Source organism: Falco rusticolus, chromosome 7, assembly GCF_015220075.1.
Source record: "Falco rusticolus isolate bFalRus1 chromosome 7, bFalRus1.pri, whole genome shotgun sequence".
NCBI classification, from domain to species: Eukaryota; Metazoa; Chordata; class Aves; order Falconiformes; family Falconidae; genus Falco; species Falco rusticolus.
The window spans coordinates 40,967,366-40,991,417 of NC_051193.1; the positions used below are offsets into that span (position 1 = coordinate 40,967,366).

The 24,052-nt window shown below is 38.8% G+C and overlaps 1 protein-coding gene and 1 long non-coding RNA gene across 6 annotated transcripts in view; both read left to right on the forward strand.

Moving 5' to 3' along the window:
* DICER1 (dicer 1, ribonuclease III) overlaps positions 1 to 11,267 on the forward strand; it is a 66,762-nt gene extending 55,495 nt beyond the window's left edge. For 4 of the 5 annotated variants that reach the window (XM_037393461.1, XM_037393462.1, XM_037393459.1 and 1 more), the window contains 5 exons: positions 99 to 981; positions 2,979 to 3,247; positions 5,811 to 5,973; positions 6,070 to 6,145; positions 6,428 to 11,267. In XM_037393461.1, coding sequence (XP_037249358.1) covers positions 99 to 981; positions 2,979 to 3,247; positions 5,811 to 5,973; positions 6,070 to 6,145; positions 6,428 to 6,593 — 1,557 coding nt within the window. In that variant the 3' untranslated portion in view covers positions 6,594 to 11,267. The remainder of the gene's footprint in view (positions 1 to 98; positions 982 to 2,978; positions 3,248 to 5,810; positions 5,974 to 6,069; positions 6,146 to 6,427) is intronic. The other variant, XM_037393463.1, reaches the window with a different exon arrangement.
* Positions 11,268 to 12,751: 1,484 nt separating this feature from the next.
* LOC119151463 lies at positions 12,752 to 24,036 on the forward strand. The gene is made up of 3 exons (XR_005105425.1): positions 12,752 to 12,828; positions 22,060 to 22,292; positions 23,825 to 24,036. It is a non-coding gene; the product is annotated as an uncharacterized LOC119151463 (long non-coding RNA).
* The last annotated feature ends 16 nt before the right edge of the window (positions 24,037 to 24,052 follow it).

Consider the following 24,052-nt stretch of genomic DNA (forward strand, 5'->3'; position numbering starts at 1 on the left):
TTTAGAAGACACTACTGAAATCCTAGTCTTCTGACAGTTCTGGAATAAAAGTTTCTCACTTCCCTCTTCAGTAGCATATTTTTTGTGTTCTTTCATAGACAAAGGAGAACTTGTTGGCTAATGGTAAACTTGATGATTATGATGATGATGAAGAGGATGAAGACCTAATGTGGAGGTTACCCAAGGAAGAAACAGACTTTGAAGATGATTTTCTGGAGTATGATCAGGAGCATATCAAATTCATTGATAATATGTTAATGGGATCAGGGGCTTTTGTGAAGAAAATTTCACTGTCACACTTTTCAACCACTGATTCAAACTATGAATGGAAAGCACCCAAAAAGTCATCCCTGGGTAATGTTCAGTTTTCATCAGATTTTGATGATTTTGACTATAGCTCTTGGGATGCTATGTGCTATCTGGATCCTAGCAAGGCTGTTGAAGAGGATGATTTTGTAGTGGGCTTCTGGAATCCCTCAGAAGAAAACTGTGGTGTTGATGCAGGAAAACAGTCTATCTCGTATGACTTGCATACAGAGCAGTGTATTGCTGACAAAAGCATTGCAGACTGTGTGGAAGCCCTGTTGGGCTGCTATCTGACCAGCTGTGGTGAAAGAGCTGCTCAGCTTTTCCTGTGTTCATTGGGGCTGAAGGTGCTCCCTGTAATTAAAAAGAATGATTGGGAAGGCACTTTGTGTGCTACCAGAGAGAATTGTAACAGTGAGCAGAAAAATCTTTCACCAAACTCTGTTTCTGCTTCTGTAGCTAATTCAGAGCCTTCTCTGTATAAAGACCTGGAGTATGGCTGTTTGAAGATTCCACCGAGGTGTATGTTTGATCACCCAGATGCTGAAAAAACCTTAAATCACCTTATTTCTGGTTTTGAAAACTTTGAGAAGAAAATTAACTACACTTTTAAGAACAAGGCTTATCTTCTTCAGGCATTTACTCATGCCTCGTACCATTATAATACCATTACTGGTAAGTTGTCTTAAACAAATTAGAGTGTTTTCCTGTATTGTAAATGCAAGCTGAGCAGTTTGTGTTCTAATATATAGTCTTTCTTAGACGTACATTACTTTAAGAAGTCAATAATCTCTGTATACAAAATCTTAGAAAATAATATCTTACCCCTCATTTAGAGGGAGATACTTGTTGAAGCTGTAGCTCAATGATTATTTGTATTTTGACATGATACAGATAGATTTACTGAAGCCTAACCAAATTTTGGGAAAGGGCAATGTTTTTCGTCTCTGATGCTGTATCACTAGTTATATATGACTGATAGTAGATGCTCATTTAGCTGAAACAAGTTCTTGTAGAATTGTGGAAAATTGCAGTGTACTTCTAGAGGTAGTATCATGTTATTTAGCAAATTTGGCCATAATTTAATTCCAAGAATATTACCCTTTGTACTTCTGAAGAGTAAAAGTAGACTACACAATTGTTATTAGCTGAATAGTCTATAGGGTAGCAAAATACAGAGACTTCTCTTTGTAGCTGTGAATTGAAAGGCTTAATTTAAGTCTAGGCGTGTTATCGAGTAAATATTTAAAGTCATGAGTTGGAAGCAGTTGACTAAATCAGACTAAATATTAATTTCAGGTGTTAACTGCTTAATGTTTCTGTACATGATCTCATAAAAGATTTTACGGCAGTACAAATTTGTATTTCTGTAATCTTACTGAATTGCTTATACTAATTAGAATTCATTCATTCTAAAACTTTAAATATTTTCTATGATAACATGCAATTAAAACAAACCATGGTAAAATTCCAACCCTGTTTGAAGTGAATGGCAAATTCCTGTGCAGTCAGCAGTCAATTTTTCTCCATACTGGGGGAATTGGTTCCTTATTCCAAGAAGTAAGCAAGCTTTGCTTTAATTAAAGAAATAAGTAATTTTGAAATGTTAGTACATAGAGATATAGTCCCAACAAAACACTGAAATGTTCCTTTGATTTTTTCATTTGAGGTAATATTACCCACATAATATATTTAGTTTTTACGATATTTCCCAAAACATATAGAAAGGGAGGTAATTCCTTTTTATAGATACACTAATAAACAGAAACTTTGAGTCACAGTGTCTAGATGAAATTACATTTTTGGTAGCAGAAACCTGATTCCGTTTCTGTTTACCTAGACAGAAAACTGTGAATTGCTCTCACTTTTTCTCTTAAGCGGTAGCTAGCAGTTGAGATCTGGCAGCATCTTGGGTTCAGCTGCTATAAAAGCAACTTAGTACTAGCTTTCACTCGCATGTTATTTCTGTAGTAATTTTGCCTGCCTTCTTTCTTTACCCACCTATCCCCGTTTGCTTTCAAGACGGTTTTTTGCTTTCGTTTATATTCTAAAAATAGACCTCCATAGCTCTGCATTCCCACGCCCTCTGTCAATTTTCCAAACAGGAAAGGCTTGGCAATTTTAGTTTCCAGTTTAAAAGATCCATTCTGAATGGGAATCTTTGGTCAATGCTTTTTGAGAAATCTGTATGTGTGACAAATTAGATGAAAAATCTCAGATTGTATGTGTACCCCTGCTTTTTAATACAATGATTTCTTTATTGATTTTTTTTTTTTGAGATTTGATACCATTTTCAGAGCAGCCTGCTGGTGAAATTTCTTGATTGTACTTTTTTGATGTTTCTCAGCACAATGTGGTGATCTTGAGCAAAAGCATTAATTGATTATAAACAGAAGTGTTTTGCTAGGCTGACAAATTAGCATTGGTTCAAAGGTGGCTATTATTAGATATAACTACTGTTTTTTCTGATTTTTTTTTAATATTTCAATAATGATCTGTTTAAACACAAAGATACCTTTAAAAAAAACCAACAGATTGTATTCTCTGAGCATTGGTTAGTTTGTGAAATTTATGGCAGTGTACCAAGCCTCTTACCCAGAAGGGCCTGGAAAGAATGTGTGTGTGAAACTTAACTGTGTTGTTGTACATTCTTTTATTTCCAACACTTTAAGATTGTTACCAGCGCTTAGAATTCCTGGGAGATGCAATTTTGGACTACCTCATAACCAAGCACCTTTACGAAGACCCACGGCAACACTCTCCAGGAGTTCTTACTGACCTACGATCTGCTCTAGTCAATAATACCATTTTTGCATCATTAGCTGTAAAGTATGACTACCACAAGTACTTCAAAGCTGTCTCTCCTGAACTGTTTCATGTTATTGATGACTTTGTGCAGTTTCAAATGGAAAAGAATGAAATGCAAGGGATGGATTCTGAGGTTAGTGGAAGTAGAAGAAATGTGTTCAGTATCTGATTTGAAGCATGTCACTGGATTTCTTAGCATGATGCACATTTTTGTAATGTTTTAGTTTTATGTACACAGCAGCCAAAGAAGCAGGCTCCCAGTGACAAAACGTGCAATATGCAAAGTAAAATACAGTCTTCATAAAGTGTAAAGTCAGTAAGAACATTCAGAAAATAATTAAATCGAAACCAGTTTGCCCCTCTAGGTTTTTCTGTGATGCTTTATTTCAGTCACTGTTTTGCTTTTGTGTTGTTAGAACAGCATGGGATGGAAATTAGCTTGCTTTCTTCACTGACTGACTGGAAGCACAGCTATACCATAAAATTATGATGAAGGGTTACTAAGTCACATAGTGTTTGACTCAGGATAGGCTCTCCATGCAGCATCATGAACAATACTACCTTGGCACAATGCTGGATTATTTAATGTAGGACAGACGGAGATTTCTACTGTTTTTCTTCAGACTATTTCTGTCTGTACTCGTGTGTTTGACATGCTCCTAAAGGCTTTATATCTGCTAGGGAAATACATGCATCTTTCAAATAAGCCATTTGAAACACAGTTTAACTGAAGACCTGCAAACACAGATCATATCTTTGCTATGCAGGGAAGCTAATGATAATATCTATTTGCTGGAGAAAGGACTAAAACTAATTCATTTAGATAAGCTGTTCTGAAGATACATGAGAGCAAGGGCCTTGTGAGTCATACTCTAATAGACTCCTGGGAGAGGTGGCCTTTCTTTAAAAGTGTTAGCTAATAGATATCCTTAATAGTTGATCTTCTGAAAAACTGTGATCAGTCTTTTAGAAAATACTCTGTCTGAGAATACTCCAGCACTAAATAAACATGTTATCTCTTAGTAATTTCTTCTTTCTGATACACAATTTAAAATCTTGGGAATCAAAATGTATCAGTTACACGTATGTGTTTACAGCCCTTGCGCTCTTGTTACAGAGTGAAATCCTTATGTTTTATGGGAAGATTCAGAAAACATTGATTTTACAAATTTATCACTGAAATTTAGATAATATAAATTATTTTATATCAAAAGATCAAACTCTGTTATCTGTCTTGTTCACAATATGAATGAAAAGGCTAAAAACTTACTTTAAGAGCTCATAGTAATGATTTTTAGCTTTGCTCTGTTTTTGCTAGTATGCAAAAAGATTGCCTAGAAACTTCCACCAAAGTTGTAACCAAATTGCATGATAGCTGTTTCAAATAAAATTCTTGTTTCACTTTCCCTACGCCTGCTCCCTATCTTGGTCTGGCACTGAATTACTGAAACCCTTATTTCTTCAGAGTTAATGCAAGAGTCTTTGTTTCTGCAGTTCATGCCAGCTAGACTCATTTCCATGTGTGTTTCCATGTCATCTGCTTTTCTTTTTTTTAAAATCTCACTCCTGAAACATCTGTTGTCCCTTGCCTTATAGCTCTTGGTTTCTCTCTCCGTTATTTCAGTGTAACTCAAAAGTGCTTCAGTTTGTGCTTGGGATAAAATATGCTATTCAAAACAGTTGAATTTGGGTTTTAACATGAAAATCCCCATTTGGAGTGTGTACACATCAAGTCTGACTTCTTGTTTGATTTATTTTAGGTAGAAATATTGGGTGGGGCTAGTTTATGAAGTATTATGGTGACTCGTAAGAGGACTGAATTGGGTTTTAAACCCCAAATAGGGGCCAAATGGAGTGAGAGGGCAGATACTGAGGAAGAGACCAACAAACTTACTTCTCTTTAGGCAGAGGAGCAATGGTCAAAAAGTTTATTGTCAGGTTACTTTGTTTGGACTTAGGAGAATGTAATTATATGTATTTGAGGTATTTTTAGTAAAGGATTAGATTAACTCAAGACGTTTAAGACTTATACTGAAATTTCAGTTTTAATAGTAAGAATAGACTATTGTCTTAAATTAGCATAGAAAAAACACTGCCTCCTACATTTGAAAAATACCCAGGTATGCCTGTTAGCTCAGTTTAATGTTGCTAGTTACCAGTTATTAATGGCTTATTCTACTAATGCTTGTTTCATGCTTGTCTTCTGGGATAAATGAGGTAAGGAAAGGTACATCCAACTTCTGTCCAGAGATTGGACTTGAAGATTTTAAAGTCTCCTCCTAGGAGATGTTTGGTGTATGAACTCTTCCTTTCTTATGAGTACTTTCTGGCATTAAACTGATAGAGCAAAGTCTGTTTCTTATTGGAAAAAGCAGATTCATGGTGAAGTCCTACAGAATTATTACAGGAGGAGTTCACAAAGCATATAAAGTCTCTGTACACAGTGGTGTTCAGGATTTTTTTTCACATTTGAAAAATGATATATCCAGCAACTTGGTTTCATTGGGGAACAAAAGAACAATTTCACTGTGGAAAGTTGTCAATGAAAAACTTAAAGGAAGCAGCTCAGGATAGGATGTAACAGAGCTTACATTTCTGAAGATCATTGTTTTATTTTAAAAGAGGCAATTGTTTCTCTCTTCTCTTCCCCTTCTCCCCCCTTCCCACCCTGCCTTGGCTTTTTTAATTGCAAACAGCTCAGAAGATCTGAAGAAGATGAAGAAAAAGAGGAAGACATTGAAGTACCAAAGGCCATGGGGGATATATTTGAGTCCCTTGCTGGTGCCATTTATATGGATAGTGGAATGTCTTTGGAAATGGTTTGGCAAGTGTACTATCCGATGATGAGGCCATTAATAGGTATTTTCAGCTTTCAGAAAATAATTAATAATTAAGTGCTATCTGCTGTGAAGAGAACAAACCTAAATATTGTATGTTTGTTTATTTTCCAAATAGAAAAATTTTCTGCTAATGTGCCCCGTTCCCCAGTGCGAGAGCTGCTGGAGATGGAGCCAGAGACAGCCAAATTTAGGTAAGAATGCACTTCCTTTGGTACACACTGCTATAGTGTTTTAAACTGATTCATAAGCTACTGAGGATTTTTATATATCACAAATTTACTTACAATTTCTTTTACACTAAGCAGCTATCATGATCATTGTGTTTGCTGATTTTTTTTTTCCTTGCATAACTTTCTGAGAAAAGATTTCTGTTTAACTATAGTGCTTTAACTTCTGTAGAAATGAGAAAGTAGATCTCTTATTTCACATTAACTTGCCTAGGCAGTAAGTAATTCTCGTGTATATTTTTGCAGCCCTGCAGAAAGAACTTACGATGGAAAGGTCCGAGTAACAGTGGAAGTTGTAGGAAAGGGAAAGTTTAAAGGTGTTGGCAGAAGCTACAGGATTGCCAAATCTGCAGCTGCAAGAAGAGCACTACGAAGCCTCAAAGCAAATCAACCTCAGGTCCCAAACAGCTGAGACTCCTCTTAAAATTAAGTAAAATGGGGGAAAAAAACACATACAGATAAAGCAAATTTAAAAAAAAATGTTGGTGTTGAGAGGAACAAATTGGAAGACAGCATTTAAAGTTTGTTTGATAACAGAATAGATAAAACATTTAACATGTATAAAATTTTGGAACTAATTGTAGTTATAGTTTTTTGCGCAAACACAATCTTGTCTTCTTTCCTCACTTCTGCTTTGTTTAATCACGAGAGTGCTTTAATGATGACATTTAGCAAGTGTTCAGAATAATTGTTGTCAGGTCTTTTTGGTTTACTTTTATTGTCAGTACAGCTTTGCTTAGTGTTAGAAGGCCAGGGAGCTTATGCCTAATGCAGTTGCTAGATTTATATATAGTAATCTTGAAGTTCTTCAATCTGTGCACTAGTGCCAGTCATAAAACAGTTGATAAACTGTACTGGATGATTGGGTATAAGAAAGAATAAGTGTGCCAGTATTCTCCTTTTTTTTTTTTTTTTTTTTTTTTTGTCTCTCCTCCTTTCTCTCAATGTCATCTTTTTACATTAAGATGACATTCCCAATCATTGTTGCACTTATTTGTTAGGGACAGATTTTAATTGAAATGGCTGGCATACTGGTAGAATGAAACTTCACTTCCCTTATGCCACACAGTCTTGCATAAAAAAAGGTTCTTGCCTTAAAAATAAATAAACCCTCATTAACAATCTTTAATTTCTGATCTTTTTTGGAACAAACTGTTTTACATTCCCTTCATTTTGTTATGCATTTTACAATGATACAGCTCTATATTTACAGTACAACTCATTACTATAGCTGTGACTTGTTACAGGATTATAATAGAAATTGTATTCATATATATGTAATTAGGTTATTTTTAACAATTCTGAGGAGGTGGTTAGTCTACAGTTTTTTTTATACCATAAACAGAATATGGTCTTTGGCTAAAGTTCCAACTTTACACAAACCTGCAAGCTAGATAGTTCCAATACTGGAAACAGTAATTAATAATTGCACAGTGCAAACTGTCACTCTAACAAAATAACCTTAGACATATCACACCTAAAATATGCTGCAGATTTTATAGTCAATTGGTTACGTATTTAACAAACAGAGCACCTTTACACTTAGAGATATTTCCACGTAAATTTCTTACTGTACTTTTCAGAGTTGCATGCATATTTCACCTACCAAAGTTGTGCTGTTAAATAACATGAAAGTTGATGTTTGAGATATAACTGCCGTACTTTTGATACATCTGTGATTTAGGTCCTTAATTTAGAGAAACTAGCTCATTGGTGTTTTGTTTTACTGGGGGTGGGGAAATCATACTTTTATTTTTTAGGCCTTGCCTATACTTTAATTAGATTTTTGTAGGCACTCTTCACTTAAATACCTCAGTTCTTTTTTTTTTTTTCTTTTCTTTTCCTTCTTTTTTTGCATGCATTGTTTTTTTTCTGTTTTGGTGCTATGTTTATATATTATGCTTGAAATTTTAATTTTTTGCACTGTAACTATAATACCTCTTAATTTACCTTTTAAAAAAGCTGTGGGTCTTGTATTCCCACCAGTATCAGTAGAGGTTTGCTGCAATTTTGCCCTGTTAATTATGCTTGAAGTTTGAGAAAGCAGAGCAAGGTGTTTTAATGTTTTCCAGCACAATTGTTTGAACTTGATGCTGTGTCTTATGTATTAAATTACAAATAAATACTGTATTTCCTGCTTTTAAACCCTATTCCTTTCCTCACAAATGCACACTAAAATAAAACAAACTGTCAGCTCTTGCTTTCTTAACAAAATAATAAAAGAAATGCCTTAGTGACAAGGGATAGACATTAAGCTTTTCTGAAATACAGTTTTCAAAAGTTCATACATTTTCTATCTCAGTCATTTTTCATTCTGCAAAAAAGACTGTTCTTGTATTTGAAAGCAGCATTGTTATTGTAGTCAGACTGAAAATTAAAATACTAACTTATAAAAAATTCTAGCGTTTGTTTGGTACTTCAGTCATGAAAATATAACGGAGAAGTATAAGACCTGCAAGTCATGGTGTGTATAAAACAGGTGTAAATGAGATGGAACAGAAAAACATGCAGTCTAAATTTTCAAAGGTAAATTGCTTTGAGTTAGCTGTTTAAAAAAAAAAAAAGTTGGTGATTTCAGTTTTAGCTCTTTCTTCATGGTAGGAGTGGAGTTTGTTAGTGAAAATACATGATTACTAATGTTAATAATTCTGTGTTTCTGGCCAGACATCAATCAGCCAATAAAATCAGACCATCTAGGAAATCCTAACTAGTTTTAACTGCATTATGAAAAACTAAATTTTAAGCTAGCCTTTGAAAACCTAAAATTTCTTACTGATTGTTACAAGGTCATAGATTCTCAGGGGTTTCAGGTAATTGTTAGCAGTGAAGTGCTATGGAGTGTTTTGCTGCAAAGAAAATTAACTGAACTTGCTCTGTGTTTCAGAATAGTTTAATGATCACTTTGTTACTAGATAGAGCCTATGAATTGGAAATCTGAAATGTGTAGTGGCTGACTATAAAGTAGTTTCTGCTGCTGATGCGTTTTTAAATGCTTTTTAAATGCCGTAATTTTTTCCAGTGTGACCTCATTGAAATATTTTTTTTATCCTTTGAGATAGAAAATTCGTATTAGTTTCCATCTTATACATCTGTGTGTTTTACCCTACAGCTGATATAATTTTGATATTGGACAGTGTATGCTATTAAAGACCTAAATCTGATCATTTGAAGGTTGGGACAGAAATCACTTGACATGCTATAAGCACAAGTGTAAGCGGACTGTTGCAACCCATCTTCAAAAGCAACCACACAGGCTCATCATAAATAGTGTGGGGGTTAGTTGGCATGAACCTTGGTTTTTTTATCTTAAGTCCTGTTATACTGTACTTTAAACAGTCCTCCTAACTATGCTGCGTTTTTATTTTTATGGCTTTTTTTGCGCTGTTCTGTTCATGTAGCACAAATAAGCATTGCACTTGGTACCATGCTTTACCTCATTTCAAGGAAAAAAATGCTTAACAGAGAGGAAAAATGTGGTTTGGCCTTGCTGCTGTTCTGATTTACTGAATTTGAAAACGGTAATTATAATGCCTGCAATGTGTCATTTACTTGCACAACTTAAATAGGTCATTTGTAATGTCTGTGGCATTTTTACTGTATGTGGAAAAATACAACAAAGATGTGTAACAACTCTTGATTGTATTTTGAAGCTATTGTTTTTCTACTACATCATTTTACTGTTATGTGAAGTAATTAAAATTAGAATGACCTCTGGCACTCCAGTAATTATCTCTGAACAAACCAACGTATTGTACATATAATGTAGTTATTGCAAGAAGACAACCCCTAGTAATTTGGTCAACCTCAACTAAATCTCCGCTCAGTCTTAATATTGAGTACCCAGTAGCGACTTTGGAAATGTTTGTTCAGCTTGATGCTGTGAAAGTCTGTACAGAAAAAAAGCATACTATTTTTAAGTCTCATTACACAATAGGATGTTGTGACTGCAGAGTACAGAACTTGGACAAGAACCAGTTTCCATGCTGGGGAGGAATATAGTAGTGGCCCAGGGATGAGGTGCCAGATCCTCAGCTCGTGCAAATTGGTGTGGTATCATTTTAATCACTGGAACTGCATTCGCTTACATACCTGAAGATCTTGTGCTTATATGTATGTGGCAGAGTTTGGGTTTTCCTCCTTGTAAGCAAATACAGAACCATAAACTGGAAAATGTGGGGTTTATGCATGGTTACTGCATATAACATAACTATGCTACATGCATTTATCTGTATAAAAAGTGAAATCTTTGTATCCCAGTCGCAGCAGCACACGTAATCAAAAAATGACGAATAGCATCATGGTCTGCTGTGATACTACACTTGCCTTTGACAGTATTCTGGGTTTGTATGTTTTGAGTGGGGTTCCTTACAAAATTCTTGTGGAAATCTCTGTATTTATTACATGAGTGAGGCAAAAGGGTTTTGATTTTTTGGTACTTACCGACATTGATCCTTTTTCAGTTCTCTAATTTTCAAGAAGTTAGTTAATTTCTTTCTTTCATATTAGGTTTAAAACTTAAAACACTACAGTTCATGACCATGAAATGTAATCTAAATATCAACTGAAACTCAAGCTGAATTATGTTAGCAGATACCTAGAGGTCATTGTAGTATACTCCACTAGCAGTTAAAATTAATTTCTGTCAAAGCTAGCTAAGTTTCCTAAAAATAAATTTTATCCAATAAAGTTCTTTGGGTTTTTTTCCCTCTTTTATTTGAATGGCAACCACAGACTACTTTAATTGCTTTGTAGATGCACTCAGAATTTACTGCAGCAGCAAGTTGAAGAGAAAAATGTTTGTGAACAAGAATTGGAAATTGCAGGCATTTTTATTGTAAATAGTTTGACTGAAAAGATGGTTAAAATCAAGTAGAATGAATAACAAATATAATTTGATGGACAATAAAATATTTACCATCACATGCTGCAGCTGTCTTTAAGGGACATAAAATGTAATTCATTCATACTGTAATCATGCTGCAGAAGTTTGCAATCTGCACCTTATGGATCACAATTACCTTTAATAGTTTTTTGTAATAATTGTAGCTGAGTATATCTCCAATAAAGTTATGGTCTGTTCACCTTGTATTGTCTTTCTGCTTTTGTTTTTAGTTCCTCTTGTCTTTCCATAAATCTTCTAGAGTTTACAAAAAATTACTTTTCAGTCTCAGTCTAAATAAAAAAAATAATTTGTGAAAACATTATTTCTTGACCTTGTTTAAAGACAAGTCTGCTTGTCTCCTTCCTCTGATGAATGAACTGTCTTCATAGCTATGTGAAGACTCTTAAGGGACGCTCAGGTTAAAAATGATGGTGTACATGCTACAATTTGATCTCTGTATTGACCATTATACCTGCAAAATTTGTCAGAGCTGGGAGGCCCCAGAGCACAAGGGTTCAGTAAAACAAGTTTGCACAATTCAGCACATGGTTTAAGAATAGGATGTTTATTTTAGCTAAGTCTCAACATTATTAACATTGATTTTAATTATGTTTGCCAGTTGCTTTCTGCTAGTATTTCACTTACTCTGAATATTGAAAATATGCGTGTAGAGCATTCTGACTGGCACACCAATGTCATGCCTATGTTTTACAGTGATGAGGCAGGCATGCCAGTCATCAGGAGTGTTCTTTTCTGAAAACTTCCCAATGCAGCAGTTTCTTGACATCTGCAATGGGCAACTTCTGCTACACGTTGTGTTTTAGGTTACAGAGAAAAGCCTGCTGAACTGCTGATAGGCATGGTGGTATCTTTTTCTGGGACTTGAGGGAAGAACTGAGTCTACCTGTTGTTCAACAGTGTCAGTTTGTTCCTTGTCTTAGCTTAGCTGTGATGAGGCAAGCAAATCTCAGCTGAGAATCCTGAGGAACCTTATGGATCTTCTGTACCTTTCCAGCTCTTTTTTTTTTAATTTTTTTTTTCTTTTCCCCCTCTAGATTCCACCCTGAGCCTGATGGCGCTGGTAGGAAAGGCCCTTTAATGTGTAGGCCAGTAAGCTATAGTAAGGTATGACAACACAGCCCCCACCCCCACAAGTTCTAACAAGTGGGTCAAATCGGGAAAACTTTTTTCTGGAATTTTCTACAGGGAAATAGGCCTGAAAAAATGATTAAAAAAAAATAAAATAGTTCAAGATGCCATTATCTTCTTGTTCATTGTGGAGGAATGAGATAAGGCATGGCTATCAAGCTTGAGTTTCGAAGTGGTCCATCCCTCGCTGGGTAGTAACGTGAAGCATACAGAGTTCTCCAGAAAGTCAAAGTGTAAAATCAATAAAAGGTTCTGCTTCAGAGACAGGTGGCCAGATTTTTTGCCAGTAGGGGAACATCACCTACTTAGCATAGATTTTCAGTACAGCATATTAGCGATGGTGTTGAAATATAAACCATAAAAAAACATAAAGATCCTTTTAGTTTTTTAAATTTAGGCTACTCAGAATGAAGCAACGACTGGGTTCTTTTTGCCCCCCCCCCCCGAAGGAACATCAGGCTTGACTTAAAAAGAGAAATTAACTTTAGTAAAGCTATAACATCAAGGCACAAATTTTTAGGATAGTTACCATTTGTCTTTCAGACAATCTTCAGTGGTCACACTATAGGAATTGAAAGGAGAATATCTCTACGTCTGTCTGAAGAAGAGTTTACAGGTACTGGTTTCTCATTTCCTCATAAGAATAAATGTGTGTCGTAATTGTATAAATAGAGCTAAGATATGTATATGGTTAGCAGCTATTCTTCTTAAGTAAAACCATACATAAAAAGGAATTTGAGTAAAAACTGAGGGGACCAAGTTTTTGAATACACATACCCTGAAAAGGGGTAGTAACAAAGCTAATCATAACTTAGTGACCAGAAAAAAACACAGAGAAGCAGATTTGCTGCTTGGCTGGGCTTCCCTTAACACTTCTGCTAGAGTCCAGGTGCAGGTTCTGTTCCTTAGAGGAAATCTCCATGTCAGTGGACACAGGCAGTACTGACATGTAAGTGGGTTTTATTTTTCTCATAGCTGTGATTATGTCCTTCCTTATTGTAGAATGTGAACAATACTTTCATTCTGGTGAATCAAATAACTGAGGACCTTCCTTATGTTATGAAAACAATATAATTTACTTTTCAGCTTAATCACCTCCACTTACCTGGCTTATACTCTCTCCCTTTTTTTTATATATATTTTATTGGAAGCCTCATGCTAACTCTTAAATGGAAGTAATTTTCTTCTGTTAACTTGAAAATTTCCTGTAGTTTTGAGTTCCTGTTGAGCTCCCACTGAAGTCACTGGGAAGACATCCACTTGGGCTCTGTAATTCATGTGCATTTGAACTTAATGCAAAAGTCCTTCAGCCATAATATGTGTAAATTCCAGATGTCAAGTAAAAGTTGAGAAACGCAATGATGTGCAAAGGCAGCCTCTTCTGTTTTGCTTCTATTTTTTCAGGCTCTTTAGGTAAAAAGGGTGGCACATTCACCAGCTACCTATTTTTGAGATAGCCCACCTCTTGAGGCAAATAGCCAACTGCTTGCTCCATTTTCTTTTGCCATATGGGCAAGATTTAGAGGGGAGGAACAAGGGCCGTCTTCCTCAGAGCTTTTATTGACATCTAGGATGCTTCAGCTAAATTCAGATTAGCTGCATCTGGGCCAGCTCCCACCCATTGCCTCTGTTGTCAGCGGAGCCATGTCAGCAGCAGTGGGGCACCGCTGGGTTTTCATACCCTTGGATCATCCTTTCAAAATGAGATGAATGAGAGAAAGGCTCCTTCCTCCCCATCTGGGGCTGGCACCCAGCTGATAAAATGGGTCCCACACGGTAGCTTGAAGCTGGAAGTCTTCATTCAGGGGAAGTGATGGGTCCAGAAGAGATTTCATGTAGCTGCAGCACGGCCAGGGAGTCAGTAGTTACTCCAGGGTCACACTTGTCTCTTTGCTGAGGTGAGGATGATCATGATCCCCTCTTCTTTACTGCCACATGTCCTGAAGCAGGGGATTGAGTATGAACTGCTGCAGCTGTTCCAGTCTTTGTAATAACCTGGTGCTAAGTTTGCAGCCTTTACTTGCCTAACTGTGAAGCTCTGAGCTCCATGAGGGGATTGCAGAACCACCAACCCAGTCCTCAGCTATATATATTTTAAGAAAGCAGTTTTCACAGAAGTACTTGAGTGTCACTTTGGCATCAATTTTAGGGTAAGGTTTTTAACTTTGTTTTATAAATGAGAATAAGTAACATAGAGGAGCAGTGCTATGGTTGTACAAGCTGCCAATTTCACAGCTACCAGCGTTAGCACAAGTACCAGTGAACACAGATATCGTTAAGCATAGGTATCTCTTTCAATGTTCTTATACCACAGCCACCTACACCAGTCACTTTTGCTGTCATGTATTCAACCTCCAGTACCCTGAATTTAGGCAAGACCCTGGTGTCAGAACAAAACCCTCCCTGATTTTAGTGGAGCCTCAGTATCTTGATAGCCCTATTCTCACACATCTGTAGCAATTAATACAGTATTTTGCAGCACCAGTTTTAAGAAATTATTGCTTTCAGGGTGATTCTGTCTGAAATAGCAGGGCATTATGGTCCTGCCAGCAACGTTCACCACCTTCCTCCTAGCTTTACATAGTGCATGTGCTCCTGGTACAAGAGATCTCGTTATACAAACGAGCATGGCACAGGCAGCTGCCCCCCTTGTCTGGCCAAGTGGCTGCTGTGCAGGGCCATGCCAGCAAAAACCTCACTTAAAACAAGGGCAGAAGTTCCCAGGACTGTGCCTCAACCACGGTGTTGAAGTTGCTGGTGGTGAATATGGGAACAGATCTATGGAAGATGTAGTAACCAATTTTTTGTGGACCAGATGCCTTTTCTGGGCTTTAAAAAGTTGCCCTGTCTGTGGAATCCATCAGCTCGAAGCATTCCTGCACTGAACACTACTTGCCCTGAATTCCCAAGGAGTGCCCCTGTCCCCAGCAGGTACAGCAAGGCAGAAGAGAAGGGCAGTTCAGACCTTCCTGACCCACCTTGCAGAGCCTTGATTACAGAGCAAGCACACATCCTTGTGCGCGTGCATCGCAAGGGTACTCCTTATTTTATGTAACATTTAGTTGCGAGTCACTTAAGTTAACATAAAATAACCACATAGCAACTTCTGTGGAAGGTTTCTTGTAAAGGAACATTGGTTTATTGGCAGTTTAGCTAAGGTGAAGAGTTACTTCATGCAGTAGCTAAATAAATTGCAACAGAGCCTATGGCACATGGGCTACAGGAACTAAACTAAATGTGAGTACATAGTCCATGCTAGATATATAGCAACTGCTTTTTGTGTAGGATATGGTGTGTTGATGGGTGTCAGGAAATCCCAGAAACTACGGTGACTGTACCAGGCAGTGGTGGGGGACCTACATAAACACCTGAGATGTATCAACAATTAGAGAAAGTTGTAGGCTGGAAATATTTCGGAAGAAATGCCAAGATCAGAGACACTTAAATGTACAGAGGAAAGGAACAGACCTGGGCAACTCTGCTCACAAATCAGCTCCCCTGAGAGGGGTGAGCATTGTGAAGGAGGGCTGGGCAGTGGTGGAAACAGGCAGAGCCAAAGTTTGCTTATTCCAGCATCAAGTTCTAAGGTGATAGTGGGACATGCAGGAGGGACTGGGAAAAAGAGACCAACTGAACCAGAGCCTTGCAAGGAGTAAAGGTTGAGCTTGGTCACTGGGTACCGTGGAAGTCACCAGGTTTTGCCACTTCCAACAAACTTTAGACCTCTGAGGTCTAAAACAAGTCCTGTGGAGTTTGTGACTGCTTGGACCCCTGTGAGGACTCCATGTCTTAACTGCAATAGTGAAAACTGCCTTGCATCCAAAGCAGGCTTGTGGTGAGAAGTGCTGCAATTTGTCTGCTGTGCCAGCAGCAAAGGTACAGGCCCTGTGCCAGCCATGCTACAGACAGCCTGCACAGTAGGGTTGCATTTGCTAGGTGGGAAACTGGTTTTGCTGTTAAGAGATAAGACTGTAGTTATGACCTGGCATCACTCAGCTTAAAATCCCCTTCTGTTTTTCACCTCATTGTGATCACTCACGTTGAGAGCATCATTTGCTCATCCCCCACATTGGCACAGTCTTCTGTCTGCTTTGAAAAAGCATCTCGACCCTGAGCGTTCACCGGGACGATATGTCTCAAACTAAAGAGAAGCAATTGCAGCTTAAGGTTTCGGCTCTCTGGTACAAGAGAAACAATAATAGGTAGGAGTAAGCTCATCAGTGATGATTTTCAGGGGACGGCTTTAAGCTTTTGATGGATTTCCTAGTAAAGCTAAATCTAATCTAATGTTCGGAAGTTGATTCCTTGCTATGATCAAAGAGGTTCTGAGAAGGCCCTGAGTGAGCCCAGCTGGAGAGATTTGGGGCTGGCATGAAGCCACAGGAGACCAGGAATTGTGGCAAGCATGAAGAAGCAGATAAAGCTGCAGTTGTAGTCAACTGAGGAACACAATTGTTTTTCAGGGCTGTAGGTAACAGCAGTATTTGACAGCCAAGTTCTAACTGGGTCAATGGCATAGCCATAAATCCATGCATCTGCCTGATTTTTTCTAATATTGCAGTATTTTTGGACAATTTCACCCAGCTGCCCACCGCAGAGGTCTCTAGTCGCTGGGCTCCCGTTGTCCCATGGCTTCCTGGAAGCACAGCTGGAGTTAGCTTTGGGGAATCTGGGCAATGCAGCGTGGCGATACTGGAGATGGAGCCTTTAAGCCTTCAGCTTGACTCCCTCAGCAGCCAGGGGCTGCACCACCAGAGGCTCATCCCTTTCCCTGACCCACTGCCTGAGGGCTGGCGCCCAACGCTGCAGCCTGGCCGTACGGCTGGGACTGCTCATCAGTGATGGTTACTGCAAGAACACCCCGCATCAGCGCATACTCTGCCACAGCTGCCTACACACCTCCCTCACCTGCAACTGGGGTTATGCCTTTTATATGATGCTCCTGAGACTTCGGTATCATTTTCTCCGCTCCCCGTCCCCAGCCATCTCTCTCAACTGTCAGTGTTTATAACCGCTGTGCACAATTACTCTCCTCTCCAACCCCTGCTCCACCCCAGAGGCAGCTGTATTTCCACAGCGAATGAAGCAATTCCTGTATGTATGATTTTTAAAGTACTTTGGGACCCTTTGGGAGAGAAGGTGCTATTGTACAAGTACAAGATATTATTAAAACAGGAATCTGCGTAATGGGTGATAAATTTTGATACTGTATGTTTAATATAATATGACGGTTGTAAATCCAGTGAATTACCATAGGTATTTGCTGTGCAGTGTGTTTATGAATTGTTTGGGCAGGTGTTTTTCAAGTCCCAGCTTTTCACACGAAATGTGAATTATAGGACAGTTTAATAATAGTTCATACTAGACTCCAATATGCCACAATTAGCTGCAGAAATATTATCACTTGATGGCTGAGCTTGGTTGCTGATTAAATTCATGTATAAGAAGGTAAATGAAAAAAGCAGCACAGAGAAAAGAGATCTGCAGAAGGAAAATTTTTGATCTGTCTTTGATCTCTTACAAGCAAATATCTTTTGAAGCTGCAGAAATCTATAGGTTTGGTATTGTCCAACTGCATTATACATGTGCTTTCAAAGGGGTTAAAAGCAGTTTATTTTGATTGGAATAATGAAATAGTTCTTTAAAAGTTTATATTCAATAGTTATACTACTAATATTTATTGATGTGAAGGGATATCTGTACTGCACATGTTATTTGAATCAAACCTTGCTAGGTAGTTTTTAAATCAGATCCAAAATAATGTAATTCAGGATTACATAGGGTCGGAATTTCTTATTTTTATTTTTTACTGACTTCCACATAAAACAGACTTATAAGACCTTGAAAAAATGTTTCCCTTCTCTGAAGAAGAGAGAAGTGCTCTATTTCACTTTTCCATCTGCTTTTGTACTATGAGCTGAATCTCATCCTGAGCTGACATTGCACCAAACAGCACAGCAGTAAACTACCTAGAGGTAGGGCTGGGTAGAGGTTTTAAAACTTAGTGACTGAAGAACACATCTTCTCCATCACTGTAGAATTTTCTGACTGTAAGTTGGGCTGTCTTTAGTTTTATTAAAGCCTATCAGTGTCCTTTGGGCTGTGAAGCCCTTTGCTTTTCTTGTAGGCGTTTGCAGCTCCCAGGGGTTTGCTGTGACTTACGCAGCTCCGTAGCCATCGCTGACACCTTCCAGCCAAGCGAGGCTCTGGGCTGGGTTTTGGAGGTGCTGTGCTCCCACCACTCCAGCTGACATCCAGGGCGGCTGAAGGTGCTGGGCATCACCAGCTGCCTCTCCAAGCCCTGTCCCACCATGGCTCGTGCCTCCCTGAGCACCTGGGAGCAGGCCCATCATTGGGCATAGCTGAACCTCACCAGTGCAACGCTATGAGCTGGTAGCTCGGCTGGAGGTTTAGTTAAACATTTTCCTTCCCCTTGACTGGCGTGAGGAAGGCGTCTGCAGCCCACCCCCCTCCCCGCGCCGTGGCTTGTGTATGTGTAAAAGCTGCCCTTGGCCCCAGATGATATGTTTGCATTTCATAATTAATGCTGAACTCGACTTGAGGCAGATACAAAAGGACGATTTTTTAAACAGATGTTGCAGGTCACTTGTAAGTTATTTGTCAAATAAGTTTCAGAGCGCAAGCCGCTGCTTTTGCCATTGTAACCAAAGGCGTATGCTGTTCAGCAGCAGTAATTACAAAGCCAGGGCAACGCAGGGAAAATTCATCTTATTTAAAAGTGTTTTAGTGTCACCAAACAGCTTGCTATGCCATTAGGCAAGTTTTGCTAGACACGTTTAAGTTGAGGGTTTTAATTTGTTTGAAGTATTCTCTAAAACAGAATTATGTTGGAGTTTACATAAAATGAGAGAATGACATGAAAAGTTTTAACTTAAGCAGCAAAATATAAAGGCTAATCTTATTTAAAAGTAATATGTGTGTCTTGATTGAGTGCCCAGATACACTCAACTGGGACATTTTAGTGGAATCGGTTCTAAGCTGTTACACTGAGTTATACAGAGTAGGTTTTCCTGAGCTCACATTGCCAGACCTGAAATACTCTTGTGGCTGCATTTAATAAAGAAACGAAAGTCTTGGGTAAGGGGATATGATTTTTTATGACAGAAGGAATGCAAATAACTTTTAGTCTCATTGCCTAGACCGGGTTTGGTCTGATTTGATGGAGTTTAATAATGACTTATAACCTGTGCTGACAATGTGCAGACCCGCACAACGTCATTTAACTCATTTATTCTGCTTGCTGTAAAAACAAAGAGATGGCAAATAAATATATGGAAAGTTCATTGTTTGTCAGAGGGCCCAAGCCAAAAGTTTTCAGTGACCTTTTAAAATATGGTCCCAGGCTAGTACTAAAATGTCTGTCACTCAGCGCACACACTTGCACAATTTGGCCTTTTAACCCGTGCATCTTGTTTTTCTCTCTTTCAACTGGTTGTATGAATTTCAAATCAGCTGCAGCTATTTAAGTTTTTGCATTGGAGGATTACTGTAAATTGCAGTCTGACAATTACAATGTACAGCGCACAGGAGAGTTATTAATGGATAGGCCTACTGATGGCCTTTCAGCGCTGACGAGGGCCTGGTGTTCCTCACCCATAATTAGATCCAGTGGTTGGGGTCTGTGCAGATGAGGCAGAGGAGGGGGTCGGCCATGGAGCGCCGCTTTATCAGAGGAAGATATCAATTGATCAGAGATAGTTACTATCGGCAACGTCTAAATCTCTAATTCACCTTCTTCTTAATGACTTGTATTGGCTTAAGAAGCTAAGTTATTTGACAGCACGGAGCTCGGCTGACAAAGCCGCGCAGGTGGTTTTAATAGAGGATTTCTGTTGCTTGAGATTTCACTAAAGACAGAGCAACAGTTCAACAGACACAACAGAGGCCAGTAAAAACCCCGGCCCACTGCTCTGCTCACCGAGGATACCAGCGGGGCTCAGGCTGCAGCGAGCTGCTGCTCCCATTGCTGCGGCACTTTTTCCCTTTGCAAACCCCGCACAAGGGTTTTCTCTGAGGCTGCAGTATTTATTTTAAGGAATTAACCTTATGTGGGCATAAATTATACTCGACAATGAAAACCCTTTGCGGGGAGGGGGGTGGTATTTATTGGGTTTTTTACTTCCCCTTGAAAAAACATTTTCCAGAACATAATGCTCCTGAAAAATTAAATACACTTTTTAGGATTAAGAGAGAGTCCAATGCACAGGAAGAACCAGTAAGGTTTGTAAAGGTTGAAGACGATGGTCATTGACCATTGATAAACCCAGAAAATAAACTGACTGTAAGCCAAGTGCTTAGATTAGATGTGGCATCATGAACAAAAATTTCAGCTTTTTAATGAAGTCACCCAAGAAGCAACAGTTTTGTGCTTAGATTATCACAGTGTAAATCCAATAAGAGATGGGCACCTAACTCCCCAAGGCGCTGCTGATCCAGCCCTGGTCCTTTCTAGAAGGATTACAACCACCTGCCCAGAATTTTTCCGTGCAGTAAAGCTTGTAGCCAATCTGATGCTCTCAGTATGTCCCAGAGGTTTTTTATTATTATTATTCAGATTATGTATACCCATGGCAAATATAGATTTGGGTCTGTTAAGGCTTTTTTGCAGGGTAAACATTTGTTTAAAATCTTGTTCCAATCTCTTAACACATATGGAAGTAAAATCTAATTGAGTAGATCACTGGCACAGGCAGAACTTTTCTGTTGTTGTTCTTGAGGGAGAGCTCAACAGAAAAGCAGGTCTGTGAGACTTTGCATTTTAGCCTTGAATGGAAACATATTTATCAGTACAAAGCGTGCTTTTTAAACCATTCTGGAACTAGCAAAATTGACGGACCTGTTTTCTGGTTTCACTGCTAGGTTTGTGACCTCACTCTGGTGCCACTTCTGGGTTCATCTCATGGTTTTTACTTGTGAGCGCTAATTTGCCGTTTGTACTTCCACTGAACTTGCGACCCATCTCTGCGTGTGATGACTTCGCAGCTCCTAGGTGAGGGACCACTGACCTGAAGTGTTGAGAATAAACACTGTGCACCTGTAGCGTGCTGTGGTCTCAAGATCTCAAAGTGCCTTTGAAATTTGCTAATAACAGTTTATAAAGCCTTGAATGTTATCCCTGTCAGAGGAGAAAACAAAGGCAAGGCAAAATAAGTAACTCTCCCAAAAGCAACAGATTGTTAAATAGTTCATGAAGTGAATTTCCCAGCCAGGGATATAGACTGAGCCACATCACGGATTGAAATCCTGATCCTTTCATGCTGATGGTGAGAGTCCCATTGGGTTCAGTCTTGTCACGAGCTCACTGGCATGTTTTTTGCTTTACGTGAGGAGAGCAACCGAGGAGCCCAAGCCACAGATGAGTTACCACTTAATTATATATAAACTTTCCTCATTAAAATGAGAGCTGTCATTTTGGAGCTGACTGGGCTAGCTAGCTGGGGTGTCAGTGTCACCCTGAATTTAATATGGATGTACCAGCAGAAACCTAACTGGAGAATGGTGCTGAGTTGGAGGGCTGCTGCTCTGTACTGTGAAGCAAACCGAAAGCATGGTGATAGCAGTTGTCTTCAACCCAAAATGTACCTGTTCTGCCATGGATAACGAGGGATGCCAAACAAGTCCTTTTTGGAACAGGAGTGTTAGTCAGCTTCTTGTTATAAAACAATTTTTTATTTTGTAGTTGCATGTGCTTATGACCTTAGACTTCTGCTTTTTTGTGTTTGAAGTTACATTGTGCAGGGGAAGGTTTCTTCACTTACGTTAGTAGCATAACCTGCACAGTGAAAAGCTGTTACTGACATCTTTGGATGCTATTATTTATCCACAGATTACTAGCAGTGGTGGGGCCAATAAGCAATATGGCTCTACAAGATCCCAGTGTACCACAGGAAGGTGTTTTCCTCCTATCCCACGTCTTGTGTGAGCAGCCAGGTATGGGTGCTGGGGCTGGCCTGAGTCTCCGCCGTGCTGTCTGCAGCTACATGCCAAATCAGCAAAAGTTAAACTTCTCACTGAGGAAGACTTTGGAACTACGAATCAACCACAATCCTTTCTCTTGCTGTAAGTCTGTCTTTTTTATTATTTAATTTTCTTTTAGGTATGGATTGGAATGTTTCAATTACTTTATTTTACTTTACCTGTGTTCAAGGACTTGCCAAAAGAATCGTTTTGGATGCAAAGAGCAAACCTTGATTGCTCAGCCCTTAAAGGTGACAGTTTTGGCATGTTTGGAGGGTTTAAAGCAGGGGGACCACGTTCTTTGCTTTTGTAAAAAGGGTAACCTCTGCTGACTCAGTCAAGCTCTGTTCATTTAGACAGAGAAGATAGGGCCCAACCGTTTGCTCTGTAATGGTTTCCATAAGACACATCTCAGCTCAGTCCCCATAACAGTCTGTGTGGTGTGAATAATCGCCAAGCTGGTTGCAGTTTTGAGCAAGCCTGTTTGCACCATGATCTGATCAGCTGAGTTTTGCAGAGAGACATCGCTGAGCCATTCTGTCACTCACAGCCGCATTGCTCTTGCAGTTCACGTCTTCCTATGGGGCAGCGTGACACAGGAGCTGCTGGTGTTACGTATTCTTCCCCCTTTCACTAGCCAACGATGGCTGTGCCCCACTATGTTGTATTTCAACTCAAGCATGCTTATTCCGTTCAATTACTTTGAAGGTAGTTGCTGTCCGGCTTAATGCCCATTATCTAATGACATTGGGGTAAGCTGGTCAAAAGAGGGTGCATGGTGGGTGACCTTATTCTACCAGTGTGCCCAGGAACCAAGACCAAAATATGATTTTTTTGTGCATTGGAGCGTGTATCTATACCTCATGCTTCTTCACCAAATAAAAAAGTTTACTAATTCATTCTTTAGTGTATATATATATATATGTATATATATATACACTATAAATATGGGTGTATATGAATTGCTCATATATGACTTGCATGTCAAGCCATCTGACGACAAAGAAAACAACCAAGTCCACAGCTTCTGACATGAAGCACTGCTGTGAAAAGCATTATAATGAATAACTGACTTCTGTCTTAGTGGTGCCTTCATCTTTTTATTCCTTCTTAAAACAAAGTCTGTTTTGACTGCTTTGCTATGCTGTTAACAGACAAATACACTCAAAATGTTGGCAGTTACGTTCAAGGCTGGATTAATATAGGTTTGTTTTTCTACTAGCGTATCCAAAGGCAAATACTCCTACTGGACTCCACCCTTCAGCTGTGAAGCAGGTTGTAAATCAGTTCCTTTCTTGTTGTTTTTAAAGTAGTTTAGAGGCTTTAAAATGGTATTTAACATTATTACAGTCTGCTTGAATATTGTACAATTTCTAACTACTTCTTCATTTTCATATCCACTTTTCTGCCACTCAGAAGCTTCTAAAAAAACCAGTGCAGTCACCACTAATGCCAAGGTGTAGCAGAAGTGTTCTCAATGTCTGTTCTCCCCCAAGTATTTAGGTGTCATAATTTTTAGCTTGCTAAAAAAAGCCAGCATTTGCAGAAGGAAAGAATGAAGACCAGTTTTTCAAACTTTGTCCCTTCGTCTTTGAGGCTGGAACAGGTAAATTTGTCCTTGCTTCTTTCCCTAGGAAAGCTCCAGTAGGTGCACAGCCAGCGGTCCTTGTCCTCATGCTGCCCTCCTTAATGTAGCACTAAGACTATGGAAAAAACTTTCTGCATCTGGAAATATGGAAGGAAATGGCTACTGGATCAGGAGTCAGCAATTCTGATGCTAGCACACGTTCAGACACATCCATCAAGCAGTCCATGACCTGTGAAAATTAAATCCTGTAATACCCTTTTTCATTTGTTTCTGT